General features: G+C 50.9%; 1 protein-coding gene across 1 annotated transcript; it reads right to left on the reverse strand.

Annotated features, from left to right (window-relative positions):
• Positions 1-25,639, reverse strand: LOC144095043 (uncharacterized). Its single transcript, XM_077628856.1, has 8 exons — positions 25,444-25,639; positions 13,982-14,299; positions 11,330-12,166; positions 8,472-8,532; positions 6,127-6,290; positions 3,397-3,513; positions 1,506-1,691; positions 1-255 (listed from the first exon to the last, which is right to left on the reverse strand). Exons 1-8 carry the CDS (start codon positions 25,468-25,470, stop codon positions 178-180), a joined length of 1,788 nt encoding a protein of 595 aa, XP_077484982.1. The 5' UTR covers positions 25,471-25,639; the 3' UTR covers positions 1-177.
• Between the last annotated feature and the right edge of the window lie 790 nt (positions 25,640-26,429).

Here is a 26,429-nt window from a genome sequence, read left to right on the forward strand (position 1 = left end):
GAGAATGATGCAGCGCTTTATTGTAGACAATGCACCAGAAGAAAAATCCAGACCACAGGAAACGCCGAGGATACGACACGACTCCTGTCGCCAAGGCAGGCATCCAGATGAGAAAACAATTTCGTGCCGATGAACTTTTGCACACGTAGGTAAACGTTTACTGCAGAGGGACTGCGACTATTTTGGCTTAGTGAGGTCGTCAAAGAAGGGCACTACCGCTTCGAACACCTTGTCGGGGTCCTCTTCGGCCGACACCTGGAAATAGGAAAAAGCAGAAGGCGATAGGTCTTCGCATGTAGAAAGAAAAAAGGAAAGAAAGGTGCGAGTATTGGGCATAGGTGCTTGAAGGGCACAGAAATGACCATGGATACATGGAATGGAAATGAATACATGGAAATGAATACATGGACGGGGCTCCAATATGTGCCTTTGATTATGCGCTGCTAGAGGAAACGTTAGTTTCTGGTCTTTATTTCTGAGCATAGGATTGCTAACTTTCAAAAAAGTCGAGACAAGCAGGAAATAGGGGTGGGGATCGATACTTGAGAAGTAAAATAAACGTAAAAAACGCTGAGGACAATGCGGCCACTGAACTTCATTTTTATCTCTGAAGTTTAAAACAATATGGTTAAATTGTTGGTTGGAAAGAGTACCAAAAGACGCTTCATGGCTCGCGTATTTATTTATTTGTACCTCACAGGCCCCGAAGGGCATTGGGTGAGGGGGCATATTAAAAAAGGAACATGCAGAAATAAACCATAATAAGGGTACAACGGACAGGGTACAAGACAAATACACGAAAGGAACACAAAGGTGTTACAAAACGCGGTTAAAATAACATTAAACACGAAAAACAAAGCAGCCTAGCATTTGTTTGTCGCGCGCATGCAGCGGGGTTTAGGTACGCATGAATGCGAGTTGAATTTCATTTCATTTATTTTACCAGACCAGGCCTAAATCTGGCACGAATGCCCCTTCCGACGAGGGCAGGTCGCGTCTCCTTATCCAAAGTCGGGGTGATTCCGCAAAATCCGTGACGGTTGGCAAGACGACTTGAACTACGTTTGGTTCACTTGTGCATGACGCAAGACAGTGACATAGCTGACATGTCACATGGTTACGACTGCTCATGGCTATTCGGGTTATTCGCAAACCGTTTCGTGGAGGGAGAAGTGAACTTTCTGAGGTTCCAAAATGTTCTCGTCTGTCACACCCGATCCATGGCACCAGGCTGTAAGATGAATTCAAATCGTTCGAAAGGCTGCGCTCTTGCCACCTTTGCGGCTTTGAACATTTCTGTAGAAGAAATCTACAGCCTCCGTTGTACAGATCACCGTTTATGGCGGGAAAGGTAGCGCTGCTCGTGGGAATACCAATATATATATGTAGGGCCTTGTTTGACGCAGGCGCGGAATATCACTACAACACATTGTGTGGAGATGCCACTGCTGGGGGATCGCTTGAGCACCATTCTGGACGCCATCACTTAAATGCGCCTCCTTTACCTTGTGCACTAGGCCCTTGTACTTATCGAGGACGGGCTCCGACTCTTCGTGGAAAAGCTTGATGCGTTTGGTGATGGTCTCCTCGTTGTCGTCCGCGCGGCCGCTCGTCTCGCCCCGCTTCAGGAGCCGCTCCTTCATGGTCTCGTCCTTCACCTCGAAGAAGAGCACGTTCGTGCATTTGCACACCTGCGTTCCATTTGGAAAGCACCCGGTTGATAGTCATGAAACACCCGGGTGGCCAAACGCCGCAACGAAGGAAGAGTACAGGGGTAAGCAGGTTTCACAGAGTAATTTCTGTCGACTGTGAGTTTGAAGTTGATGTATTTGAACCCGCTAACAGAGGGGCAAGACACATAAATAGAGGCGAGTTGCTCCAAGCACGGAGTCATTAAAGAAATGCATCGGAACTGTAGCTGTTAAATAAGGCCCTGATCGTAACAAAGTTCCACAGCTTCCGCTGTTGAAGGTTTGTTGAGTGGGGTTCGCGTCGTTCACACGAAACGGCACCATAATCGCATGACCATTATCAGGGACGTCATCATCGGTCACATTAATGTGTAATACCTTATATGGCTTACTGTAATGTGACCCATTAATTGTCAGTCTGTCATATGACCCGTCAAGCCCACTACATATATACATGACCCTTTACACAGCATGACCCTTTCCGCAGCTGAGATTTTGTGTGACACTACGTAAACGCCCCATGAATTTTTCTGTTTGCAGCAGAAGCTTCTGTTCGCACCGGATCGGCTGAATCTTCGCGCTGAATTGCGAAGGAGGAGAGCTGGGATAATAACTTGCGGTGAGAATAATAATTGTTCGTTTGACCCTTTGTCATGTTGTTCTCAGTGTTGTTTTCGACATGTGAAGCAACGTGCTCTGCGACACACACACACACACACACGCACACGCACACGCACACGCACACGCACACACACACACACACACACACACACACACACACACACACACACACACACACACACACACACACACACACACACACACACACCACACACACCACACACACCACACACACACACACACACACACACACACACACACACACACACACACACACACACACACACACACACACACACACACACACACACACACACACACACACACACACACACACACACACACACACACACACACACACACACACACACACCTGGGCAGTCAGGCAGATTATATAGATTACATAGATTATTGTAAGTCTAGGCATTATAAATGAATAAGAAAAAGTCTCTCCCAGGGGTTCCTAGAGTAGGCGATGGGATTTTGCACATCGGAAGGTGGAGAAAAAATAACTGGGAAAATACTACTCTGGCGATAGAGTGATTAAATAATGTTTGTTGGTACGACTTAAGTCCAGTAGTCTGCTCCCACTGCTCTACTCCACTGGAGCCACAGTTACCTGGCAGCTCACGAAAAATACTGATGGGACAACGCAGTGCTAATACTGGGCATGAGTTTACTTTTCATGCACTTCTGTTCTCATGCGCATTGTCGGAGTTTGGTGTCTTAGAGAAAAGAAGTAATGGGAGAAAAGGGGGTTGCTGAAAATTAGGGCACCTCCACAATCATTTGCGGAAAGCCCTGCGTGCGCCGATGTGTACAGCCTTTTAGTACAAAATTAAGATTTTTCGCTACATCTGAACTTTGGCCTCAATATTCGACATTTTGCAGCTGGCGAAAAGGTTGTCAGATGTCGATTCTAATAAAATCTGTCACATAGATACGTGATGCCACCATTCTTTGGTGTGGGAAAAACATCGATATAAATCATCGTATAAAAAGAGATTGCGCTAACCGCAGGGAGCGACGTTATAATGGGCGTGAAGCAAGCGCACGCGGTTTGGGCCATCTTTTAAAGGCTTACTTCAGCCTCGAATCGGTCTCCCTGTTCGATGTTCCTGGGGTAGCCATCGATGAGGAACCCTTTCGCTTTCTCTAGGTCCTTCTTGATGGCTTCCTTCAGCAGTAGCAGCACAATGTCCTGCGGAGAAAAAAAAAACAGAATGCAGAGGAAAACAGTCCCATCAGCGCCTGCACGGCTACGACACCAAAACCAATAACAAGAAAGACACTGGCACGGGAGTGGGGACAAGCGTGCCTGGATCAGCGTAATCTGTATGAGGCAGCCGCGAGGAGCGAGCCGTGTATTGCGCCTTTTATAATTTCTGCGATAATTCCCTGAGCGCTACAGTAATGCTTTTTTTACAGCGAAAGCTGTTATAGCTTTGTACAATCCATTTAGTAGAAGCAAGTTTGGGGGCACAACGGCAGCCGTGTAACACGTAAAGTGTTTTTGCAGGTGAACGCCGGCCATTTGCCTCAAAGCGCGATTGAGGTTTCCGCTGACCCTGGGTGACAGTTATACGCCTTTCATTTCCTCAGAGCCAATGGAGGGTACAAGCGGGCCCTGGAGTCCGTGAAGTGTGCCGGGAACGCGATCGAACCGAAGGCCACAAGCGGAAGAAGGCCGAGTATGCGCTTCGTGAGCGTATAGACGCCAAAAAGAGCCTGTGAGACGCCCAGCCTGGCAGTCGCCTGTGAAACGTCAAAATGGGCCTGCTAACTTCAGACCTCTCGGCCCCGAGTGCCAATCAGCGTTCGCAGATTAATGCGATAAGCCGGTAAGCTTAAACCTATCACTTTTTTTACAGTGTTATCTACTAAAGCAAAGGTTCCCGGCCTAGTGGTGGTGGTGGCTGTGTTGTAGTAGTAGCAGTGGTAGTAGTAGTGGTACTACTACTACTAGTAGTCTGCGTCAGTATCCAGCGTCCACGATCACGTGGTCACCCCTTTGTCGTTACCAGGTGAGGTGAGGCGCGTGCTCGCAACATCGCGGCGCCAGATGCCTTAAATGCCTTAAAACGGCGCTCAAGATCACATCCCGAAATGACATCATGGCTGGACATACTGTGCGCCTGCACAGTAGCAGCTGCAGTAGTTATGATCGATCTGCCAACGGCGATGTGGCACATCAGACGCGTTGCGGAAGGTCCGTGGATGGAGCCGAGCGGAGCGTTGTGCTCTGAACGCTGCACATTTGCGGGAGGCCAGAGCCACAGACATGAGGCGAGCCGAACAGAGGGCGAACGCTACCGGGGCGCTGCCCGCAAACGCGCTGCACGACAAGATGCTCAAGTCCGTGCCAACGCATTTCTCACACCATAAAGCACTCGTTGAAGCCCTCCGAAAACAATCTCAACGGTCTCACACGGATGTGTGGCAGCATCATCCAAGGCAAATGCAGCGATCGCAAAGTACGATGGACCAGCTAGCGCTCATTATGCGCATTATCACGCGTGTAATCATTTAATTTTTATTGTGCTTTGCTTCCTTACTTTAGGTTCGAAAGGGTGCCTTCACAACGATATCACTGCAAGGCCATTCCACTCGAAAGGATACAGCATTCTCGCGTCAGTGTTTATCTCATTGTTTCGTGTTCTTGTGGCTCCACAGAGCCGCTACATCTAGCTTTTGTTTTGGTTTTCGCCCCGTCGTGTCGGGTTAGCTTGGTCCCGATTGCGCACGCTCTCTCAAGCCACCCTGCAAATGTTCCCCTCATCCACTCCGGATGCATGCAGCCAATGCGACCTGCACCACACTTGAAACTTCCGCGAGCCGCAGAAGGCACGCATTACGCAACAGCGTCCCGCTCAACCCAAGCACCTTCAACAACGGCATGTTACGGGCCGGGCAAGTTATCTGTATCGTACCGTTTTTGCCAAAAGTAACCAGGCTGCCCAGTTTGCTTCTCACTTGTAAGCGGAACAGCTATCGCACCCATCAAAGTATAAATCACTGTGAGGTAAGGAGAACCCTTTTCCTCACTTTCCAGTAGCTTTTGGATTTTAGGGAAGCTGTAGGGGCTCCACTGTATGAGGGAGAAGCAAACCATGCAGCCTGGTTACTTTTGGCAAAGACTGTACTTCTGGACTCGCTGCTATTGTATATGCACAGAATATGGGTTGCCTGAGCAGAATGTAACCCCTAATCCTAATGCCCAACTTCCCAAATAGACCTCCACGGCCGTACGGATCTCTGCAGTGCTTAAGGGAAGATAAGTGCAGGCTTCAATGTCGCACGCAAAAAGATAAGCAAATAATCCCTGAATGTGACAGAGGGACAAACGATCAGTCGATAGGAATGGCGTACCGGTGAATTTCGCGTCGCCCAAATAAATTGAGCCGTAAGGGGTGCAGCGTTAATGGCTCGCGTGCTCTATAAATGTAAGAATGAATGACGCAATCGTTGGTTCAACACCTACATCGGTGCCTTGAAGGAATGGCAGTTCCCCATCATGGGGCGCGACGTGTGTAAAGCTTACGGCTGTGAAAGAACTTCTCTGCATTCAGTCGTTATCAGCCTCACAACTTTTTTTTTTCTTTGAGAGGCGAGCCAAACTTTAACATTTGAACCAAGGCCTAATGCACTCTACAGCCTCACGCCGTAGTAAACACACACACCGGTGTCCATACATTGGTGGCTTCTTCCTCCGGATGTCATTTATCAACGTATCACCGAGCGCTACCTATACAAAGAGTAAAAACCTATACAGCAGTGGCCTCTCATTAGGCTCAAAGACGCGAGGCGTTCGTACCAGTGGGACCAGCTCTCCCTTCGTCATGATCTCGTTCATCTCCTTGCCCCGGTCGCTGCCGGACTGCACCTCCGCCCGCAACAGGTCGCCGGAAGAGATGTGCGTGAAGCCATACTTCTGCCCTATCTTGTCGCACTGGGTGCCCTTGCCGGAGCCGGGGCCGCCTGAACGGAAACGAAGGCAGTACCTCATTCATTAGAGAGCTTTATAACAGGGGAACCCAGCGCTTCGGGGCCGCACACTCCGTGCCCACCAGTTCAAATGCTTGCGATGGCGTCGCGTGCAAAACCTCGCAGACAGTTCCTTTTACACCGTCAACATTTTGTGAGAAATTTGTCGTTGTTAAACATTCCCATATGCAGCATAATGTGAGAAATATGGCGAGTTCTTTGAAAAAAAGGCTGAAATATTGTTAATAAATATTATTAATACGTTGTTCTGGTTTTCACTGAACTTGTTATCAAGCATATGCTACTTGAGCGTTAAATGGCTTGTAAAATAGAATAATTATACAGCTTCTAAAGAAAACGTAATTAGATACACTCTCATGTTTCTTCGATTATGATACAGTAATTCTTAAGCCAGTGATAAATTCTAATCTGGCTAGAACAGCAGCAACCGGGTGTCACATTTTTTAGCCCTAAGCGCAAAAGCACAGCACCAGGTCGGTGGGCACGATTTCCCTTTATAAAGTACGGGAGATACCCGCGGCGATGCTAGGATCCGTACCCAGTACCTCCAGTAGACAAGCCGGTGTCATTCCGTATTTAACCCCCTATCGGACTTGGATGAGCCCGGCTCGTCATTAGCCGACTGTCATTTTTGTAGCGATAGCTACATTACGGTAGCATTTCGAGCCTTCAGCGTGGCGGCGCCGGCACCCTGTGGCTGCGCCGCCACGCTGTCACGTGGTGCGGAGCAGCTGCCGGCGCCGTGGCTGATCACGTGGTTCGTCACGTGGTTGGTCACGTGACCAAGTTCCACACGGCCAGCTGTAGCTATCGCGTCACTCCAGGTTTAACCAGAGCTAAACCACCGCCAGTTTTTGGCTTCTGACGACTCCTGCTCGTCGTGTGCATTCTGACACTCCGATTACGGTTGAAGGCGAGTAGGGCTCGTCCAAAGCATTTTTTTGTGTCGCCGAGAGATGGGAGCAGGTGTACTCAAGGGCTGATTGCTTTTTTTCTTGGCCTGAACGGAGAAACTTGACAGTGCACAAATGAACATGGCGGAGCAAGAGAGCGGCGATGCGACCGACCCGAGAGATACTGAAGATTACAATTTGTTTTGCTCATCGAGAGAAGACGATAGCCAGGACCTTCCTTGCAGTGACACAGAAGATGATGATGAGGACACAGTTGCTAGCTGCTCTGAGTGGCGCAAAACTGATTTGAAAAACTCCCTTCCCGCACCTCCTCGTGCGGGAAAGCTCGTGCAGGAGCTTGTGCAAAGAAAGCATTGTGTGGGATTCCGTGCTTTGAGCGTTGACACACTTGTGAAAGCTTGGGACAGGAAGATCTGAGTGATTCTGTGAGGATGAGAAATATTTCGGAATATTTCGTGTTTTGGAAGCTCTTACTGTATGCTTTGTTACCCGTATATAGCCGATTTCCATAACGCAAATATGCGTTAGCGTTATAAAGATTGCTACATGGAAGAAAAACAGTTTTTACGGAGTTTTTTTATGTTTTGCACCAACCAACTTACCAATTCTTTGAATAAAAAAAATGACCATTTTGGTACCGTTTCTTGAAAAAAGTGAGCCCGCAAGGGGGTTAAGTAGCTATGGATTAATTCATTCAGCCATCAGGCGAGAACTTACAACAGTCTCGGGTGACTGAATAAATTATACATATTTTTAGCTCAACCAGGGCAGGCACAAAGAACAAAGACAAACACATACAATAACATCGAGCAATCGTGGCGTGAGCCAACGGATGCGGCAAGAGATCAGGAGGGACAAGCAGAGGAAATTAATGTGTCGCTATGGAAATTTTGGCGCGCGAGGTACGAGTCGTTAGGGCCCTAATAGTAATCTGATACTAAATATGGCGCATTCAACGAGCTACAGTGTCACCCATAGCGCCCCAAAAAGTATGGATGGTAGTGACTGCATAGGGTACTGCTACTCCCAGCCACTCGTTGTGTGCCTGTGATACGTAGACAGACACGCAACCAGAAAGACAGGGTGTGTCCCCCCTTCAAGACAAATCACCGTCCCCCTTCCACTCCGTTAAAGAAAAAAAAAGCTGACTGTCTGTGCATAGGTCACTGTTAAGTACCTAAGGAACAGTGCAAGAAACAGTGTGCCACTCGACATTCCGCATGCTGCGCAGAAGGCTTACCAAAAACGAATATGACAGGAACCTTGACGTCAAGAGGGCCTTCCTTTGGCGGAGCATCAGGCTGCGTACGCAAAAGCAAGAGGCACAAGTTGAAAGAAAAGCTCCACTCCAGGGACGTGTCCAAGGGAAGCCCCCCCCCCCCCCCCCCCCCTTCCCCCCCCCCCCCCCTCTGGGCTTCGCCCTTATACAACTGCCTCGGGCCCCTCCCGAAAAATATTTCTTGCTACGTACCTGCTCCACACACATGCTTGATTTGCTAGTATGAGCTCGCGCAGTGTCTGCGCATGTGTCCCTTTCTATGCTTCGTCACTCCTAAGCAGCACGTACCACAGTTGAGCAAGTACCACCAGCTAGCTCCAGCATTGCTGCTAAAGCTTTCTATACAGGGTGTTTCACCTAAGACTTTACACAAGTTAAAAAAATAGGCTCTTTGAGTTAAAAGAGCGCTTTTTTCGGCAAAGCATTTTCAGCGGTGTAGTACATCAGAATACAACTAAGACGTTCTAACTAGCAGGATGGTTAAGTAATGAAGAATGGTTAATTTTTTTAACTTTTACTGTTGGGCGCTTTAATTGTTGAGAAGCGTGTAATCCACCGTAACCAATATCCATATCAGTTTTTAGAATTTAGAAAACGTTTTTACCCTCGGCGCTGTGGCTCAACAAATTTTGGCTAAATCGCGCCAAAATACACGCGCTTTCGAGAAGCTTGCAGGCAAAGCAGCCTCTCCAGCGCACGTTAACTCGTCGAAATAGCCAAAACTTGTTGGGCCACAGCGCCGAGGGTAACCGCGGTTTCGAAATCCTAAAAACTGATATGGATATTGGTTACGGTGGGCTACACGCCTCTCAACAATTAAGGATCCTAACAGTAATAGTTAAAAAGTTAACTATTAAATATTAGTTAACCATCCTGCTGTTTAACACATCTTTGCTGTATTTCGACGTACGACACCGCTGACAGTGCTATGCCGACAAAAGCGCTCTTTTAACTCAGAGCCTATTTTTAAAAATTGCGCAAACTCTTAGGTGAAACACCCTGCATACAGCACCGGTGGTTGCCTGCTGCTCATGCGCAACGGCAGATGCGCATCCCAACCTCAAGACCACAATAGAATAATTGAGGTCTGCATAAATACGGCATGACGCCGGTCCTTTCGCCGTGCTGGAAGCACTGCATGGTGGTCGCCCGCGGACGTGCCCGAGAATACAAGGGTGCGTTTTTCAGAGCCCTTGCACTGCAGCCTTTGCGTCTGGTCGGCAAGCGGCCAACCAACTGCCAGCCCCAGCATTTGTAGCCAATACGCGTACGGTGACCGGCGAACGCACATTGAGGCCGATCGCCCGCCTAGCTGCGCACGCTGCTTACAAGGAGGGTATCGAAACACGCTCTGTTATCTCGGTCACGCTTGCCAGGGTCCGTCATCAAATCGCGATGAACAGTGTGGAGCGGCGGCATTCCAGTTCAGTAACTGCCTACTCCAATCGTCGATCGGGAACAAATTTTCTTGCTCCGCGAAACAGAAGTGCGCGTTTCAACGGGCGATTTTGATTCAGATCCTGAGTTGATGTCTTTCTCGATCTTCGCGGATTCGCAAAGCTGCTCTGGGTCGCCGATTGGAGTGCGACTTTTGGTTGCAGTGTATGCGGATCGTTCCATCCGCGTCAGAGTGGGAGAGATTACGTGCAGGCGCCCGAAGCACTCTAGTTACTAAGCGCATGCAGACCTGCTCTCATGACGATGAGTTGCAGACATAATAACGCACGTGACCACGGACCATTTGACTTGGCCGGATTACCAATTACTTCTATATTCTTATGGGCGATTAGGAATGTACGCGATAAGAATGAACACGAATGCCATTATATAGGGCTCTCTCGTTTGTGTCGAAAAACGTTCCTCTTGCCTGTCACCGGTGGAAAAAGAAATGTGAGTATACACACTGCTGACAACTGCAAGAAGCTTCGAGCGAACGTAAGCAAAGGGAAAGCATATGGCGTTGTAAACGACAAGAGTTCAAAAGAGGCGCGCACCGCCACATTTCCCCTTTGCAGGTAGCTGACCGCGCTATCGTAGAGATGTTTTCATTTCAATCAAATGCAACACACTGTCCTATCGCCAGACGATTGGTTACAATATAAAGTACCAGAGAACAGGGCCTGCTTTGTTTTAGAGCAATTACTTCGACCTCGCCTTCCTTTTGTGCAGCCCCTTAAGATAGGTCGCCCGCTTTCAGCTCTCAAATTCAAAATCTGGATTTTCATACCAACTTCGAGATATTGGAAGGGCTACTGTAGTCGGATGCTACTCAAGAACGAAGCTGCAGATTCCCTTCAAAGGAGGCCCTCCAGCCAATGGCGTCGTCAGATCCTCATGAGGTCGTGGTTAGTCTGTGGTTAATTCCTGTGACCCTATAGCGTGACTTGGGATTAACAACAGATTAACCGCGACCTCTAGCGTGGTTTAGGTTGACCACGACTTCATAACAATCGGTCGACGCCATAAGCTGGAGATTGACCGCAGTTAATCCTTGTCACACTGGCGTGAGTTGAGATTAACCACAGGTAAACCAGGACTTCATGAAAATCGGTCGACGTCGTTGGCTGGAGGGCCTCCTTTGAGGGGCATTTGAGGCTCATCTTTGGTTTTATCAAAACATAAAAACTAAGGCACTGACTTCACGAAAATATACGCTCTTGTCTCCTTGTACGCAGGATCTGAGAGGAACCAGCAATGCAAGAAGCGGGAGGTTTGGCATTTCGTGCGCCCATACGAAATGTATCCTCTTTTTAACTCGTTTAATAAGCTAGGCCGGTGCCACCGACTCTCTCCAACATGCAGCTCACCGCACGCCTCACCTTTTTGACATCGCTGGCGGGCCTGTCTTCCTTCTTTTCCTCTTTCTTATCCGCTTTCTTATCCTCTTTCTTTTCTTCTTTCTTATCTTCTTTCTTCTCCTCTTTTTTTTCCTCCTTCTTCTCCGGCTCGGGCAGCTTGATGAACTGTCTGAAATCGATCTGGCGGCAGAAGTGCTCGAGCTGCTGGCGGTCCAGTCTCCTCAGTTCGTACTCGGACTCGTACTCGGACTCAGACTCCGAGCTGGACTCCTCGGGCGGCGGTGGCGGCGGAGGTGGAGGCGGCGGGGGCTTAGACCCCAGCAGTCCGCACAGCATTCCCATCAAACCGGGTGGTGGTGGGGGAGGCGGTGGGGGAGGAGGAGGCGGGGGCTTCTTCTTTTTCTTCTTCTTCTTCTTCTTGCGCTCCCCGGTCTTCTTCAGCACGTACAGATCTTCGAAGTCCTCGGGACTCTGGCCCATGAAGATGCCGCCGCCACCGCCGCCAACTCCTACCCCTCCTCCTCCTCCTCCTCCGCTGCTGCTAGCCCCGCATGTGCACACCAGGCGCCCTCCGGCGCCGTCGTCCATATCCGCTTCCTCGTCGTCGATGCTGGAGCGACGCCCTCGACGGCCCTGGCGCCTGCGGCGCGCCCGGCGGTCTTCGAAACGGCGTTCGGACTCGTCATCAGCGTCGAAGTCCCGCTCGGCCGGGTGCACCATGCGACTGGACGAGCCGCCGGCGGCCCGCCGAGAGCGCGAGCGCATAGCGCTGGACCGCCACCGAGGCCGGCGCCCGTCGGATCCGAATTCGGCTTCGAACGTCTCTTCGCCGCGCAAGTCCGAGAACAGGCCCGGATGCTGGATGCCGCAGGGAAGAAACGGTCAGCTTCCTTTATGAAGTGACGCATATAAATGGCGCTCGCGTTACGTCAGGAACCCCACGACTGGCCTTCAAAATGGCAGCGCCGCGATGATTTTGTGCTCTCGGTGTGGGTGTCAGTGCGTTAGGGCGAAGTGAGAGTCATGGGAATAGTGGGCCGGCTCCATTGTACGCGCCTCGCGAGCATACTTCTGTCATTGTCAACGAATGAAACGCGGCTCTTAGAGCGTGTGGGTGCGTGCGCATAATGCGCCATGTGGGACCACACAATGCATAATGGCATATCGTCTGGGAGGAACGCGAGAAACAGGTGCAGCAAGTACCAGTGTATTTATGAATAACTTCCAGTGATAATAAATAATAACGCAACAAAAGGAAGGACACCGGAGAATGACGCCATTTTTTGTAGTTGTTGCATGAAACGCGGCGTTCCCACGCTTAGCAACGCGTGCTAGAAGGCATCGACACGAAATCGGCTGCCGTTACCGTATACGGCAGCCGCTCACGACGCAGAGCCCTGCTGGCCGCACGGTGAAACGTGGATTCCATTGCCGGAAACCGGATGTAGTCATCGTATACATGGCATCACCGCATCATGAGGTTTAGTAAAGTAACGAAGTCCGCAAAGTATCTAGCTTTCTAGAAACCCTGCAGCGGTTAGCTTCGAAGTTTAAGAAATCTGCGGAAATGTATGCTCCAGTGAAAAGAAAAAAAATCAGTTTCAGGTGACATAATGGAAGCTTTTGTCTTTTATAGATGTACAGAAGTACAGAGTCGATCACAGTTGTCTAGAGCGCTCGGGCGGTGTTCTGCAGAGCAAATGAAGTGGAATCTTTTCGCAACTGCTTTCCTAGCGGTAAGGCGCTGGTGCCTGTGCGGTTCACATGTCTATTGGGTGCTCTCCAGCTCAAGCATTATCAGTGAATATCAATACCTGCTTAGAATTCCGCTTTATTTCCCCCGGATGGCACCTCTCGAGCACTCTAGACAAGTGTGATCGACTCTGTACACCTGGACGCGTGACCTATGTAGGGGCTTCAACGACACATGGGCGATGACTGCCGGCGTATTTGCTAACGATTGTTTTATCGGTCGGTTCTTTGGCCCATACGCCATTTCTGGCTTCTGTGTAAATGACGTCAGGTTCAATGTCACTCGCCGGCCTCGCAATAAAAGGCAAAGCTGATAAATGCCAAAAACGCAGAAATAATAAAGCAGGCAGGGACCCCAGAACAGGGGGGGGGGGTGGGGGGGCAAGGGGGTGGTCCCCCCCCCCCCCCCAACATTATTCCAGAGGGGGCGTCCTTTGCACACTGAGCAATCGAGAAGCACGCTCTCATTGAGCTACCTTAGCTAAAGGTATGCCATTTACGAATGTCTCTGACTTACAGCTTCCTCACTGAAATCCTTGGTTCATTTCCATTTGAATAATTCATTTTAACCAACTGAATTGAACTCCTTCGTACATCTCCGGCTGTTTAATGAATTTAAGCCAATTAATTTGGTCAGTATGATGTATAAGGCTCCCTTGCTTGCTGTAGGCAATCTCCAGCAATACTGCCTCATTTTCACACCCTCAACGTGTACCACCTAGTGTTTACTATTGAGTGACCGTTAGGTGGGGCACCACAGGCATAGGTATAATTCCCTAGGCGAAATCGCCAGCAAGTGCAACTTCGACATTAGATCGGCGACCATCCCTCAATGTCAGGCAGCAGTTAGAGCACTGCATTCTTAAACGAAAGGCGTATACGGTAGTATCGGAGCCCGCTGTAGGAACAAGGAGTGCTCACCATGCTTCCGAATGTGGTGATGGGGCTGCCGCCGCTGGTGGGGTATCCCATGGGGCCCATGCTGCTCACGCCCACCATGGTGGCGGGCGCCTCGCTCATCATTTCCAGGGCCATGTACGAGGTGCGCGCCGACGGCGTGTTGATGGTGGACGAGACGGGCACGGCGGTGACCGCCGTGGTGGCCGTGTCCGAACCGTCCGCCGACGCGCTCATCACCATCTTGGACGCCGCCTTCTGCTCGCCGGCACGAGGCGGCCGCACGCGGACGTTCGATTTTGGCTTGAGCACGAACGTCGAGTTGCTCTGGTAGCGCAGTTTCTGCGCCACCAAAGAGAGAAAAAGCGAACGAAAAAGAACCGTTATCAGTTTTATTTCCTATCGCTCTGTTTGCACTTCTTGGACTGAACCTCGCGAGAAGGCGACGCTTGTCTGAGGCAGTACACAATTATAGGGAACTGCCATAAAATCCGAAGGCGCCTCACAGCACTACAGTTTTATAAGAAAGTGGACGGTTTCAGGACGTTCGGCGTTTTATTTACCCTGGCGCCGCTGGGCCATGTGACGCGATAAGTGGTAGTGCGGGGCTGCGTAGAGGCTACCTTTTTTCCCGAATACCGCCTTGCACACCGTATGCGTGTAGCATCGAAAAAGATATCACAAAAAAATTCCTCCCCTCAGCGCCTCGCTACTTTTTGTTCATTCCGCGGTTTTAGGGCGAGCGACCTTTGAGCCACGTGGCATAACTAACAGCTTCAGAGTGGGCCGCGTGCGCAGGCCGACTATAGGTCCCGAGGCAGCACCGTTGGGCTTCTACGTTCGTCTTGTGCCACGTCCAAGTCGCAGAGTTGGATCTTTCTGCCTGGTGACTTCAAGGCAGAAACCGTTAGGCATAAACAATTCATTGATTATCTAACCGAACAAGAAATTCCTCTGACCCCACCGCTTCATGCAACACGTGTTTAAGACCTGGTTTTCACAAGCCAGTGTCGCGCGCAGGACATCAACCGTATCACCAGTAAAGTCACTCAATATGCGTATTATTAAATGGGCAGTCTGAACTTGCGCCACACCGTTACAAAGAAAACGAGTAAATGTTACGAGATGACCACCAATGAGGCTGCTGCATGATTAGAGCGCTATTTGCCTCGTTCATCGAAATGACGACACAGTAAAGCGACCAGGAGCTAAGCGTACATTCACGCTGAAGCCCGCAGCGTCTTTGATGGTCTTGTGGTATTTTTTTTATTGACATTTAAAAGTTAACGTTTGGCAAGGCTTGTCCAGTTATCCAACGGCATAGCGTGTTTCTTTCATTACAGAATGCTGGCAGCGGCTTCAACATATTTGAACGCGTGGACTAGCCTCAACAGCTGGGCGGGCGTTGAACGGTCTTGAAGTTTTCTTGAGTAGAATATTCTGGCAACCATGCAGTCGACGGCATCAGTGTTCTGTTGCATTTGGGTTGCAAGCCCCAAGGGTAGCGTTGGCCTGGCGGCCTGGGGCAAAGCAGGAAACATCCGAAGGTCCCGGCAAAGGATGACTCGACTGGCAACAGAACAACTTGTTTATTCTGGCATCTCAAAAGAGCAGCCGGTCAGGGCGACCACGTTACTCGAAGGGTGAAATCGAAGTCTCTCTCGGCGTCAGGGGCAGCGGCGTCTTATACCCTCGGAGTCGAGGGCAAGAGGGAACGGCTTGGGAAGAGTCATCCGATACGGCGACGCTTGAACATGTTCAGGCGTGACGGGCGCGTCCGCCAGGCCGGCGCCGGTCAGACCTCCTCGCCTCCCAGTTGGAGAGCTCCTCTCCCCGGCTGCCGCGCTTTGACAAGCGTGCGCACCAACATGCACACACACACACACGCACGCACGACGACACGTGGCACAGAAACCTGCCTGGACGCGCTTGGCGGGAGGCGTTGCGGCAGCGATGAACGAAGCCGCGGCGTCCGTTGCATCCGCGCCGGCTATACCGCGCGCCGTAGGCGAGACGTAACAGACCGCCCCGCCGGGAGAAGGAGATCCCGATGGTCAGGGGACTGCATCCGCTGTCCAGAGGGATGTCGCTCGATGAGGCTCGTAATCGAAACCGGTCGTCCCTCGACGTTGCTTGAGCGCAGCGCACAGAGAAGGCCTCGTTCTCGGGTTCAGGATCACATAGGACACTGCAAAGTCACTTCGGGAGAGTTGCCATTTTTGTGCTCGTTCCCAGCAAGCGTTAGAACTACGCCGAAACGCAACCGCTCAGTCAGCAAGCACGAGACAACCCTCACTAAGCTCTGCCAGGCTCTTTCCCCTTTTTTACTACTGCCTAGTTCCTTACAGTAGTCAAGCAGCACTCAGAACGCGTCCACAAATTGGAAAATTGCACAAGAAAGCACATAATCACTTTGAAACACTAAACAAAAGCAATATGTTAAAAATCCTGCCTCAGGAAGAAAACATCAGTAACAAACAACTTTGAGGCGGATTCCTACGTTAGGGGCTTCGACTTAAGCCATCGGCGTTACCGTTGAGACTCCCCTTTTTGTAACGCACCTCAAAGGAATATTGTTGCAAAGCTAGGCTCCAGCGCAGGAGGCGGCCATTTTTGGGAGAGATGGTCTGCAGCCATTGGAGAGGGCAGTGATCCGTCTCAATGATAAACCTCGAGCCGGCTAGGTAGCATGACAATTTCTGAACGGCCCACACGAGACACGCACACTCTTTCTCGGTGGCGCTGTACGCCTGCTCACGACAGGTCAGCTTACGACTAGCATACAGGACGGGGTGTTCCACTTCTCCATTGTCCCTTTGGCACAGTACAACGCCCATGCCTCGCTCACTAGCATCGCACTGAACAACGAACCCTTTTGTGTAGTCTGGCGATCGTAGCACAGGCTGGCTTGTTAGGGCGCTCTTTAAGGCGCTAAAAGCTCTTTCCTTTGTCTCGCTCCAGACGACTGTTTGGGGCTCTGTTTTTCTTAGAGCATCCGTCAGGGGAGCCGCGATATCGGAGTACCTGGGGATGTACCTCTGATAGTAGCCGGCGACACCTAAGAACGACCGAATATCGGTCTTCGTGCGCGGTTGCGGGAAGTCTCGCACAGCGGCCACCTTTATTTCAGAGGGGCGGCGACGACCCTGTCCAATCACGTGACCGAGGTATACAACCTCGGCCTGTGCTAATTGGCACTTGGGAGCTTTGACTGTCAAGCCCGCTTCGCGCAGGCGGGTTAGCACTGCCCGCAAGTGTGCCATATGCTCAGACCAGGATGCGGAGAATATCGCTACGTCGTCTAAATACGGTAATGCGAATTCTTCCTGTCCTCGCAACACTTTGTCCATGAGGCTTGAAAAGCAGTATGGCGCGTTCTTCAAACCAAAACTCAAAACTTTAGGACGGAATGTTCCCATTGGTGAAATGAACGCCGCATACCTACTAGCCTCTTCTGTAAGTGGAACCTGCCAATAACCCCTGACAAGATCTAGGGTGGAAATAAACTGAGCGCTACTAACTTTCTCAAGGCGCTCCTCGATGTTAGGGATCGGATAAATTTGATCCTTAGTAATGGAATTAAGCCTGCGGTAGTCGACGCAAGGACGAGGTTCCTTGCCCGGTACCTCAACTAAAATCAAAGGGGAGGTATAATCACTCTCACCCGCCTCAATAACACCGAGCTGTAGCATTTTCTTTACCTCAGCCTCCATAATATCGCGCTGGCGGGGTGACACCCGGTACGCCTTGGATCGTACTGGCTCTGGGGAGGTAAGTTCTATATCATGAGTAAGGACAGAAGTCCTACCAGGCCTCTCAGAGAACTGACCTTGAAACTCTTGTAAGAGTTGGTGTAGTTCGGTTCTCTGCTCAGCTGACAGCGGTGCTTTAATGATTAAGTCACTAATGACCTGATCAGTGTCTTCCCTGTTCGTCACTGAGCCTAGTCCCGGAAGCTCGACCGGAAGCTCTTCGGGAACGTTTACCATCATACACACCACTGCTTCCCGTTGTCTATAGGGTTTGAGCAGATTACAGTGGTAAACTTGCTGTGCTTTCCGTTTTCCTGGCAGACTCACCACGTAGTTAACATCCGACAGTTTTTGAACAATCCGTGCTGGGCCCTCCCACTGCACGTCGAGTTTGTTTTTTAGCGATGTGCGCAATATCATCACCTCATCGCCCACCTCAAAACGACGGGCCCTGGCTGTCCGATCATAATAAACCTTGGCCCTCTGCTGGGCCTTTGCCATTGCTTCACCTGACAACTCCTGTGCCCTTCTTAAGCGTTCGAGGAGACTAAGCACGTATTCGACCACGACTGGGTCGTCGCCCCTGCCTTCCCACGAGTCTCGAAGCATGCGAAGCGGAGACCGCAGCGAGCGACCGTACACCAGCTCAGCTGGCGAAAACCCCGTAGCCGCATGCGGCGCGGTCCTTAATGCAAACATCACCCCAGGCAGACACAGCTCCCAATCACTTTGTTGCTCAAAACACAATGCTCTCAACACGCGCTTCATGACGGAGTGGAGCTTCTCAACGGAATTCGACTGTGGGTGGTACACTGAGCTGTGTAACAGCTTTACCCCACACCTTTCGAGAAAGGCTGTCGTCAAAGCGCTAGTAAACACTGTGCCCTGATCTGACTGGATTTCCGCAGGAAAACCAACTCGCGCAAATATGGACAGTAGTGCATTGACTATCTCAACTGAGCTGAGTTCTTTAAGCGGCACTGCTTCAGGGAACTTTGTCGCTGGGCAGATCACAGTTAAAATGTGTCTGTACCCCGTGGCTGTTACCGGCAGTGGTCCCACTGTATCAATAACGAGCCGTCTAAAAGGCTCCGTAATGATAGGCACCAACTTCAACGGCGCCCTCGATTTGTCCCCTGGTTTGCCAACCCGCTGACAGGTATCACATGTCCTCACAAAGGTTTCTACGTCACGAAAACACCCTGGCCAATAGTACTCTTGCAAGAGACGGTCCTTAGTCTTCTTAACTCCTAGGTGTCCGGACCACGAACCGCCATGCGACAAGCGCAACAGATCCTGACGGTAGCACTGAGGCACGATCAGCTGATCGAACTCGACTCCTCTGCGGTCTAGATACTTCCGGTACAGGACCCCACCTCTTTCCACAAAACGAACATTTTTCTTGGCGATACCTTCTTTGACATTGCAGCGCATGTTTTCTAGGCTGCCATCCTTTTTTTGCTCTGCTATCAAAGCCGACCGGCTGACTTTTAGCAACCTATTAAGTCCATCGGACGTAGGCGCGATGAGCAAATCTGTAGATAGCTCTTCTAATTTTCCCGTGTCGGGCATTTCCTCTCCAGTACCTGGTGCCTTAAGCGCTACAGGCTCAATTTTATTCAGTTCGGACGTGCTCTGAATATCAGCTTGCTGCGCCTCCGACCCTTTCTCATTGTTCGACAACGTCGGCCCCGCAACTACCGCCTTTGCAGCGAGCTCCCGAACTCTCGATCTGGTTAAGGCCTGAACGCTAGCCTCACCAAACAAAAGACCCTTCTCGCGCAGGAGGTGATCGGACCGGTTCGAAAATAGGTACGGGTACTGGGGGGGCAGCATAGATGACACTGCTGCCTCCGTCTCAATTGCTCCGAAAGGTCCTTCAATGAGCACTTTTGCTACGGGCAGACACACGCTGTGAGCTTCCACGGCTTGCTTGATCCATGCGCACTCGCCCGTGAACATATCGGGTTCTACGTAAGAGGGGTGAACTACATCCATTGTAGCTGCGGAATCACGAAGCACTCGGCACTCTTTCCCGTTCACGAGGAAGTCTCGCATGTAAGGCTCGAGAAGCTTCATGTTCTCGTCAGTGCTGCATAATGACAAAAACACGACTTTTGTTTTTGTTTCTGGACACTGCGCCGAAAAGTGACCCGGCTTCTGGCACGTATAACACACGCGCGCTTGCCTCGCCTCGAACCGCTTTCTGCGTTCGGCTTCGGCTGCCGCCGTCTCCTTACGTTCGGTCGGACTGCTTTCACTCGCATCCGCACTACGCGTGTCCCCCCTTGCTCTCATGGGTGTGAACTTCGGCCTCTCAGACTTGGAGCCAAATTCACCCTTTTGACCGTCCTTAGCTCCGCGAGCCCGACGCGTCACAAACTCCTCGGCTAGCTCGGCGGCTTTAGCCACTGTACTAACGTCTGGCCTATCCAAGACCCAGTACCGCACGTTCTCAGGTAACCGACTATAAAACTGTTCCAGCCCGAAACACTGCAGAATTTTCTCGTGGTCACCAAACGCTTTCTCTTCTTTGAGCCACTCCTGCATGTTTGACATAAGCCTGTAGGAAAACTCTGTATATGACTCATTTCTGCCTTTTTCATTTTCCCGAAACTTCCGACGGAACGCCTCCGCTGACAGCCTGTACTTTTTTAGCAGACTTGATTTCACTTGGTCGAAATCCTCTGCCTCCTCTCTCTTCAAGCGAGCGACTACGTCGGCCGCCTCGGCGGGTAACAAAGTGAGCAAGCGCTGTGGCCACGTTTCCCGAGAGAACCCCTGCTTCTCGCACGTTCGCTCAAAGTTAACCAGGAACAAACCAATGTCCTCTCCAAGCTTAAACGGCCGCATCAGGTCAGTCATTTTGAACGATACTCGTTCTCCTGCACCGTGTGCCTGACTTCCATTACGAGCGCGTTCCATCTCTACCTCGAGACGCTTCATTTCCAAAGCGTGTTGACGGTCGCGCTCTTCTTTCTCTTTCTCTTTTTGTTCTTTACGTTCTCGCTCCTCTTTCTCTTTTTGTTCTTTACGTTCGCGCTCGTCTTTCTCTTTTTGCTCTTTACGTTCGCGCTCGTTTTTCTCTTTTTCTTTTTGTTCCCTCTCCTCAATGGTCTCAAGGCATTCCGACAGCTCGTCATCCTCAGCCTCCAACTCAAGAATAGCCCTTAGCAGTTCTGGTTTTCTGAGTTTGTCTGAGACATCCAGACCCAACTCTCTTGCAAGCTCCAGCAATTTCGGTTTGCGCAACGACTTCAAATCCATGGCTGCTCCGAATGCTGCTTTCTCTACTGCCTACTATTGTCTTGCCGCAAACTAACCCGGCAGCAACGACAACCACAATTACCAGCTCTGTTTCTGACACTAACAAAAGCCTGGCAAAACTCAGAAGAAGAAAGTCCCGCACTCACCAAACCTTGCAGCCAAGAATTCAGCGCAGTCGTTCCGCTGCAGGCAACCAGTCATCACACAGGGCTCGTTGCACTGCTCCCGGATGGTCGTTGTGCTGCTCAGCATACAGTTGACCGCATATCTTCGCTGCTGGCCTCCGTTGTCGGGATCTCACCGCTGGCAACCAGTTGTTGCATTTGGGTTGCAAGCCCCAAGGGTAGCGTTGGCCTGGCGGCCTGGGGCAAAGCAGGAAACATCCGAAGGTCCCGGCAAAGGATGACTCGACTGGCAACAGAACAACTTGTTTATTCTGGCATCTCAAAAGAGCAGCCGGTCAGGGCGACCACGTTACTCGAAGGGTGAAATCGAAGTCTCTCTCGGCGTCAGGGGCAGCGGCGTCTTATACCCTCGGAGTCGAGGGCAAGAGGGAACGGCTTGGGAAGAGTCATCCGATACGGCGACGCTTGAACATGTTCAGGCGTGACGGGCGCGTCCGCCAGGCCGGCGCCGGTCAGACCTCCTCGCCTCCCAGTTGGAGAGCTCCTCTCCCCGGCTGCCGCGCTTTGACAAGCGTGCGCACCAACATGCACACACACACACACGCACGCACGACGACACGTGGCACAGAAACCTGCCTGGACGCGCTTGGCGGGAGGCGTTGCGGCAGCGATGAACGAAGCCGCGGCGTCCGTTGCATCCGCGCCGGCTATACCGCGCGCCGTAGGCGAGACGTAACAGTTCCTAATCGAAGTTTTGCATTAATCGCGGCCAATGCTTAGGTGTTCGTATTTATTTTTATTGATTCTGTGCGAGTGCCGTATTCTTTCCAGGTTCATCTTAGACAAATAATACATGAGTATCGTGTAAGGCGATGCGGAAAAAAGGCATACGTTTCCTGACAAACGTCAAGTTAACGTCGTGGTCCCGCGAAAATAACTTCGTAATTGGTGACCCTATATTTACAATATATGTCGCGGTATAAATAAATAAGCTTTCTTCTGGGACGGTGCCGCACACATGCTTCCGCGCCTTTATAGCATACTCTTCGGGTCAGATAGACCATTCTGCCTTGCTTTCATGTATGCTTCGCTTGTGAAGCCCTGAACAACCTTGTTGGAGGCCTTTGAAACTAATTTCCTCGCTAGTACAACCTTTGTCCGTGAAGTTCCGAGACTGAGTCCATTAAAAACAATGCGTTTAACATTGAAATCATTTGTGCATCATCCCTTCGATATAGTCTCCCTTGCAGTCTATACACAGCTTCCAACGCTTCTTGAGGTCTTGGAAACAGTTGGAAAACGCTTCTTTTGGCAGGGCTGTCGGCTCCTTTGTCGTGGTGTCTTGAATGACCTCCACGCTCCCCATCCAGCGACCTTTAGGGCTCTCTTCACACGAGGAAACAGGAAAAAAATCGCATGGGGAGAGGACATGTGAGTATGGCGGATGGGGAAGTACAGTAATGCTGTGTTTGGCGAGAAATTTTGTCACGCTGAGAGCAGTGTGCGGAATTGCGTTATCGTGAAGAAGGCTCCATTGTCCAGATGCCCATAAGTCAGGACGACGGCGTCGCAGTGCATCACGCATGTGTGAGAGCACGTGGATATAAAACTCCCAATTCACCGCCTGCCCTTGTGGGACGAACTCGTGGTGTATGACACCTCTGGCATCGAAAAAAACTATCAGCATCGTCTTTGTTTTGGTCTTCTGTCGCAGCACCTTTCTCGACGCCGGAGAGCTTGTGGACTGTCATTCGGCGCTCTGCCTCTTTGTTTGAGGATCGTAATGATAGCACCATGTTTCGTCTTCAGAGATTATACCGTAGACGAATGCGGCGTCTTTCTATGCCTTGGAGAGAAAATCAGCGCTCACTGATTCCCGCGTGTCCCTCTGGTACTGTGTGAGGGAGCTAGGCACAAGTCTGGAATTCAGCTTTCGTTTCCCCAAGTTCTCATGCAAAATTTGGTGGCATGTTGTCTTACTAATGTCGAGAGCATCTTATAGCATGCGGACTGTAATTGTGCGGTCTTGCTGTACGATTCCCTGATCCGAGCCGCGTTGATTTCATTCCGTGAGGTTGAAGCTCGCCCCTGCCTTATGTCGTCTTCCACCGTCGTTCTCCCCAAAACGAACCTCTTGCGCCACTAGAAAACACGCGCCCGCAATAATGTCTCGTTGCCGTAAGCGTCACGAAGAAGCTCATACGTCTGTGTGGTTGTCTTGCCAAGCTTCACACAGAATTTTATTTTTACACCGCTGTTCGAGGCGGACGTCCATCTCTCCACATTCACTCACAGTAGAATGCGCAAACGACTAGTCACAACGTATTTTTTACATGTAGTGTCATCTGGAGGCTGCCACAGCAACTAATTTAAATATCTCAGGTTAGTCCGAACAGATGGCGCTACACATATGCACCAACATTTGTTTTGGGGAATCATTTCTAGAGAAGAAAATAAATCAGTCTCAAAACTTTACCGACAAAGGTTGTATGATAGAGAAATACCGAAGTTGAAGAAAATTTTCGAAAGATATTTCTAACCAGTGTTACAGCGTGACCTTGCTTGCTAAAAAGATGGGTACGGAAGGCGGGACCATCCCTGTCTTCATTTTCTGAAGATTAGATTGCTGTGCAAATAGCCGAAATTCTTCGCCCCGTGATCGCAAGGGGTTGAAATATACTCTGCCTCAATAAACTTTGGCGGCCTTGTGTAAGCCGCGGCTGGCGCCAGTGTTTCACGGCCTGAATACTCAATTGAGACTAGCTCGCGCCCTCCGGCGACCTAGACAGTAACGATAACTGAAGGTAGTATATCCAATGTGGTGTTCAGTCAGGTACTGCTCTAGCGTGCAGACAATTTGGCCCCTGATTCGCTGACTCCTATGGTTGAGATCAGTGAGCTGCTATTCGCACTTAGGGACACGCGCCTCGTGTAAACAGAAGCAATGAAATGATGCGAAATGCTCATTTGCCCCGAGTGGTCGCACAGCTGAGGGCATGAAACAGCCAAAAGTAAGAATCAAGTGCGCCGATTACCTCACCGGCTATAAATGCGAGGAGAGGAATGAGGACGAAGTCCTGTTTGAACTCAGCCGCGTGTGGATCTAACGGCTTTCGATGGGTTGAAGAGCTGGAAATGCGTCACAGTGAAGTGCATCCCACCGAAGAGGTGGCCTTGTGGTAGGGCATCCACCTCGTATTCGGGAGGTGTTCGGTTCAATCACCAGTGCCGCCGGGTAACCACCGGTTTTCGAATGTGTACGAGCATGGTACGAGGTTTCCACCAGCCTGGTGCTCGGCACTTCTGGGGTGAAATGATTGGGAAAAGGGTATTGGACCAAACCTGGTAAGGCGATCCACCAGCGTTTACATGTAGCCCATTACATCTGGTAGCCACCTTATACCTCTGGCGCGATGGAAGCGGCATACGATGCCGCATATTAAAGGCAAAACAGCGCTTCCGGCGCAACCGGTTTTGTGTTTTTTTCCTCCTTGTTGCCTGGCTCGTCGTCAGCTATGGTGTCGTCCTCCCCATGCTGTCGGATATGTTTTTGGACTGATGCGTCAGGCGCGGGTAGATCGACAAGGGTAAGTCGGCTTTCGCGATAAGTATAAACGCTGGAACATCGCATCGTGGTAGAGGTATTGTGCGAAGGCTGGCGCGTGTTCTCTACTCCCCTCCCCGCCAGCGCCCGCGGCAACGGTGGGGCTGCGCGTATGTAAGGAGACGCGAGGTGCCGCCGCCATCAAGGGAGGGAGATACTACGCGCTTGCGCATGGTATTACAATGATGCGCTACCAAACGCGGTCCTCCTATGTCGTATTCATCTAGAACTGGTTGTAGAAACCACGATGAAACATGCAAGTAACAGCTCTTGCTGTGAACGCCATAGACATACGACTATATCGTATCCACACGACACAGGCGCTCTGCGGTAACAGACCGTCTTCTGTGGCATATCTGCACAATGCTGATGAAGTGAATGAGGACGGAGGGTGAGGCATTATTGCCGGCCTGGCAGGCAGGTCCGGCTGCGCACGCAGCGAGCGGAACAACGCTGTTGCGGCAGAGATTTGTCGCAACCCGTTGTTCTCAGCACGTTGCAGTCTAATGCAACGATGGGGCGTAGAGCTCAAGGGCGCCAAGCATTCAGACATGGGCAAGGCAAGTGACGTCGCACTGACTTTTCCCAGCACAGGCTACTCTCGTGGCGGGTGGTGCAAGCAACCAGGCTTCACTGGCGGCGACCACTGAACTCTGTGCGCGAGAGGAAGGTCCTGCCCTCGACCGCGAAGCCGGCAGATGAGCCCGGCGCAGCGCGCGGGAAAACATGAGGCCTCACCGTTCTCTGCGGGTGTTCCGCCGCCATGGTGGAGTCCGCAGCAGCGCACGCTGCTCCCAGAGATCGACTACGGTGCCCCTGGCTCCCAGGCGGGGCTCAATTTTGAGCTCGTCGAAGAATCATTGCGGCGGGAGCCCGCTGGCCTCCATCGAACCGCCGAGGGCGAGCACTCTAGGCGCGTGCTCTTCTTCGTCGGCGGTTTGCTCGCGCCACTAGGTTGCACCGGCCGTGGCAAAAAAAAACTGAGGGGGTAGTTTGGCATGGTTAGGCCGAATGCAAATTAGGTGCGTAGCACTAAGGTTTCCGTTTTGGTTCGAGGCTCGGTTTTCAAGGTCAAGCTGGCTTGACCTGCCAGCCTCGAAAACTCGCTCCCGCAATAATGTCTCGTTGCCGTAAGCGTCACGAAGGAGCTCATACGTCTGTGTGGCTGTCTTGCCAAGCTTCACACAGAATTTTATCTTTACACGCTGTTCGAGGCGGACGTCCATCTCTCCACATTCACTCACAGTAGAATGCGCAAACGACTAGTCACAACGTATTTTTACATGTAATGCCATCTAGCGGCTGCCACAACAACTAAATTAAATAGCTCGGGTTAGTCAGAAAAGATGGCGCTACACATATGCACCAACATTTCGCGTGTTCATAAGTGCGAATAGTAGCTCACTGATCTCAACCATAGCAGTCAGCGAATCAGGGGCCAAATTGTCTGCACGCTAGAGCAGTACCTGACTGAACACCACATTGGATATACTACCTTCAGTTATCGTTACTGCCTAGGTCGCCGGAGGGCGCGAGCTAGTCTCAATTGAGTATTCAGACCGTGAAATACTGGCGCCAGCCGCGGCTTACACCAGGCCGCCAAAGTTTAGTGAGGCAGAGTAATGGGTGAATGAAGTCCTTAGAGCTAGCGTACAAAAACTGGAGGGGACGCTTAAAGGACACCTTCGGGGGTTTTTGAACATTAAGAGCTGAAATTGCATCGC

The sequence above is a fragment of the Amblyomma americanum genome, chromosome 1 (genome assembly GCF_052857255.1).
Source record: "Amblyomma americanum isolate KBUSLIRL-KWMA chromosome 1, ASM5285725v1, whole genome shotgun sequence".
NCBI classification, from domain to species: domain Eukaryota; kingdom Metazoa; phylum Arthropoda; class Arachnida; order Ixodida; family Ixodidae; genus Amblyomma; species Amblyomma americanum.

Coding starts and splice junctions, on each gene's coding strand:
- LOC144095043 (XM_077628856.1), bottom strand. CDS start 25,470: ATGGCGGCGGAACACCCGCAGAGAACG. Junction 6,291..8,471: donor TCCTGTCATATTCGTTTTTG/GTAAGCCTTCTG, acceptor GTTTCCGTTCAG/GCGGCCCCGGCTCCGGCAAG. Junction 3,514..6,126: donor AGGGAGAGCTGGTCCCACTG/GTACGAACGCCT, acceptor TTTTCTCCGCAG/GACATTGTGCTGCTACTGCT.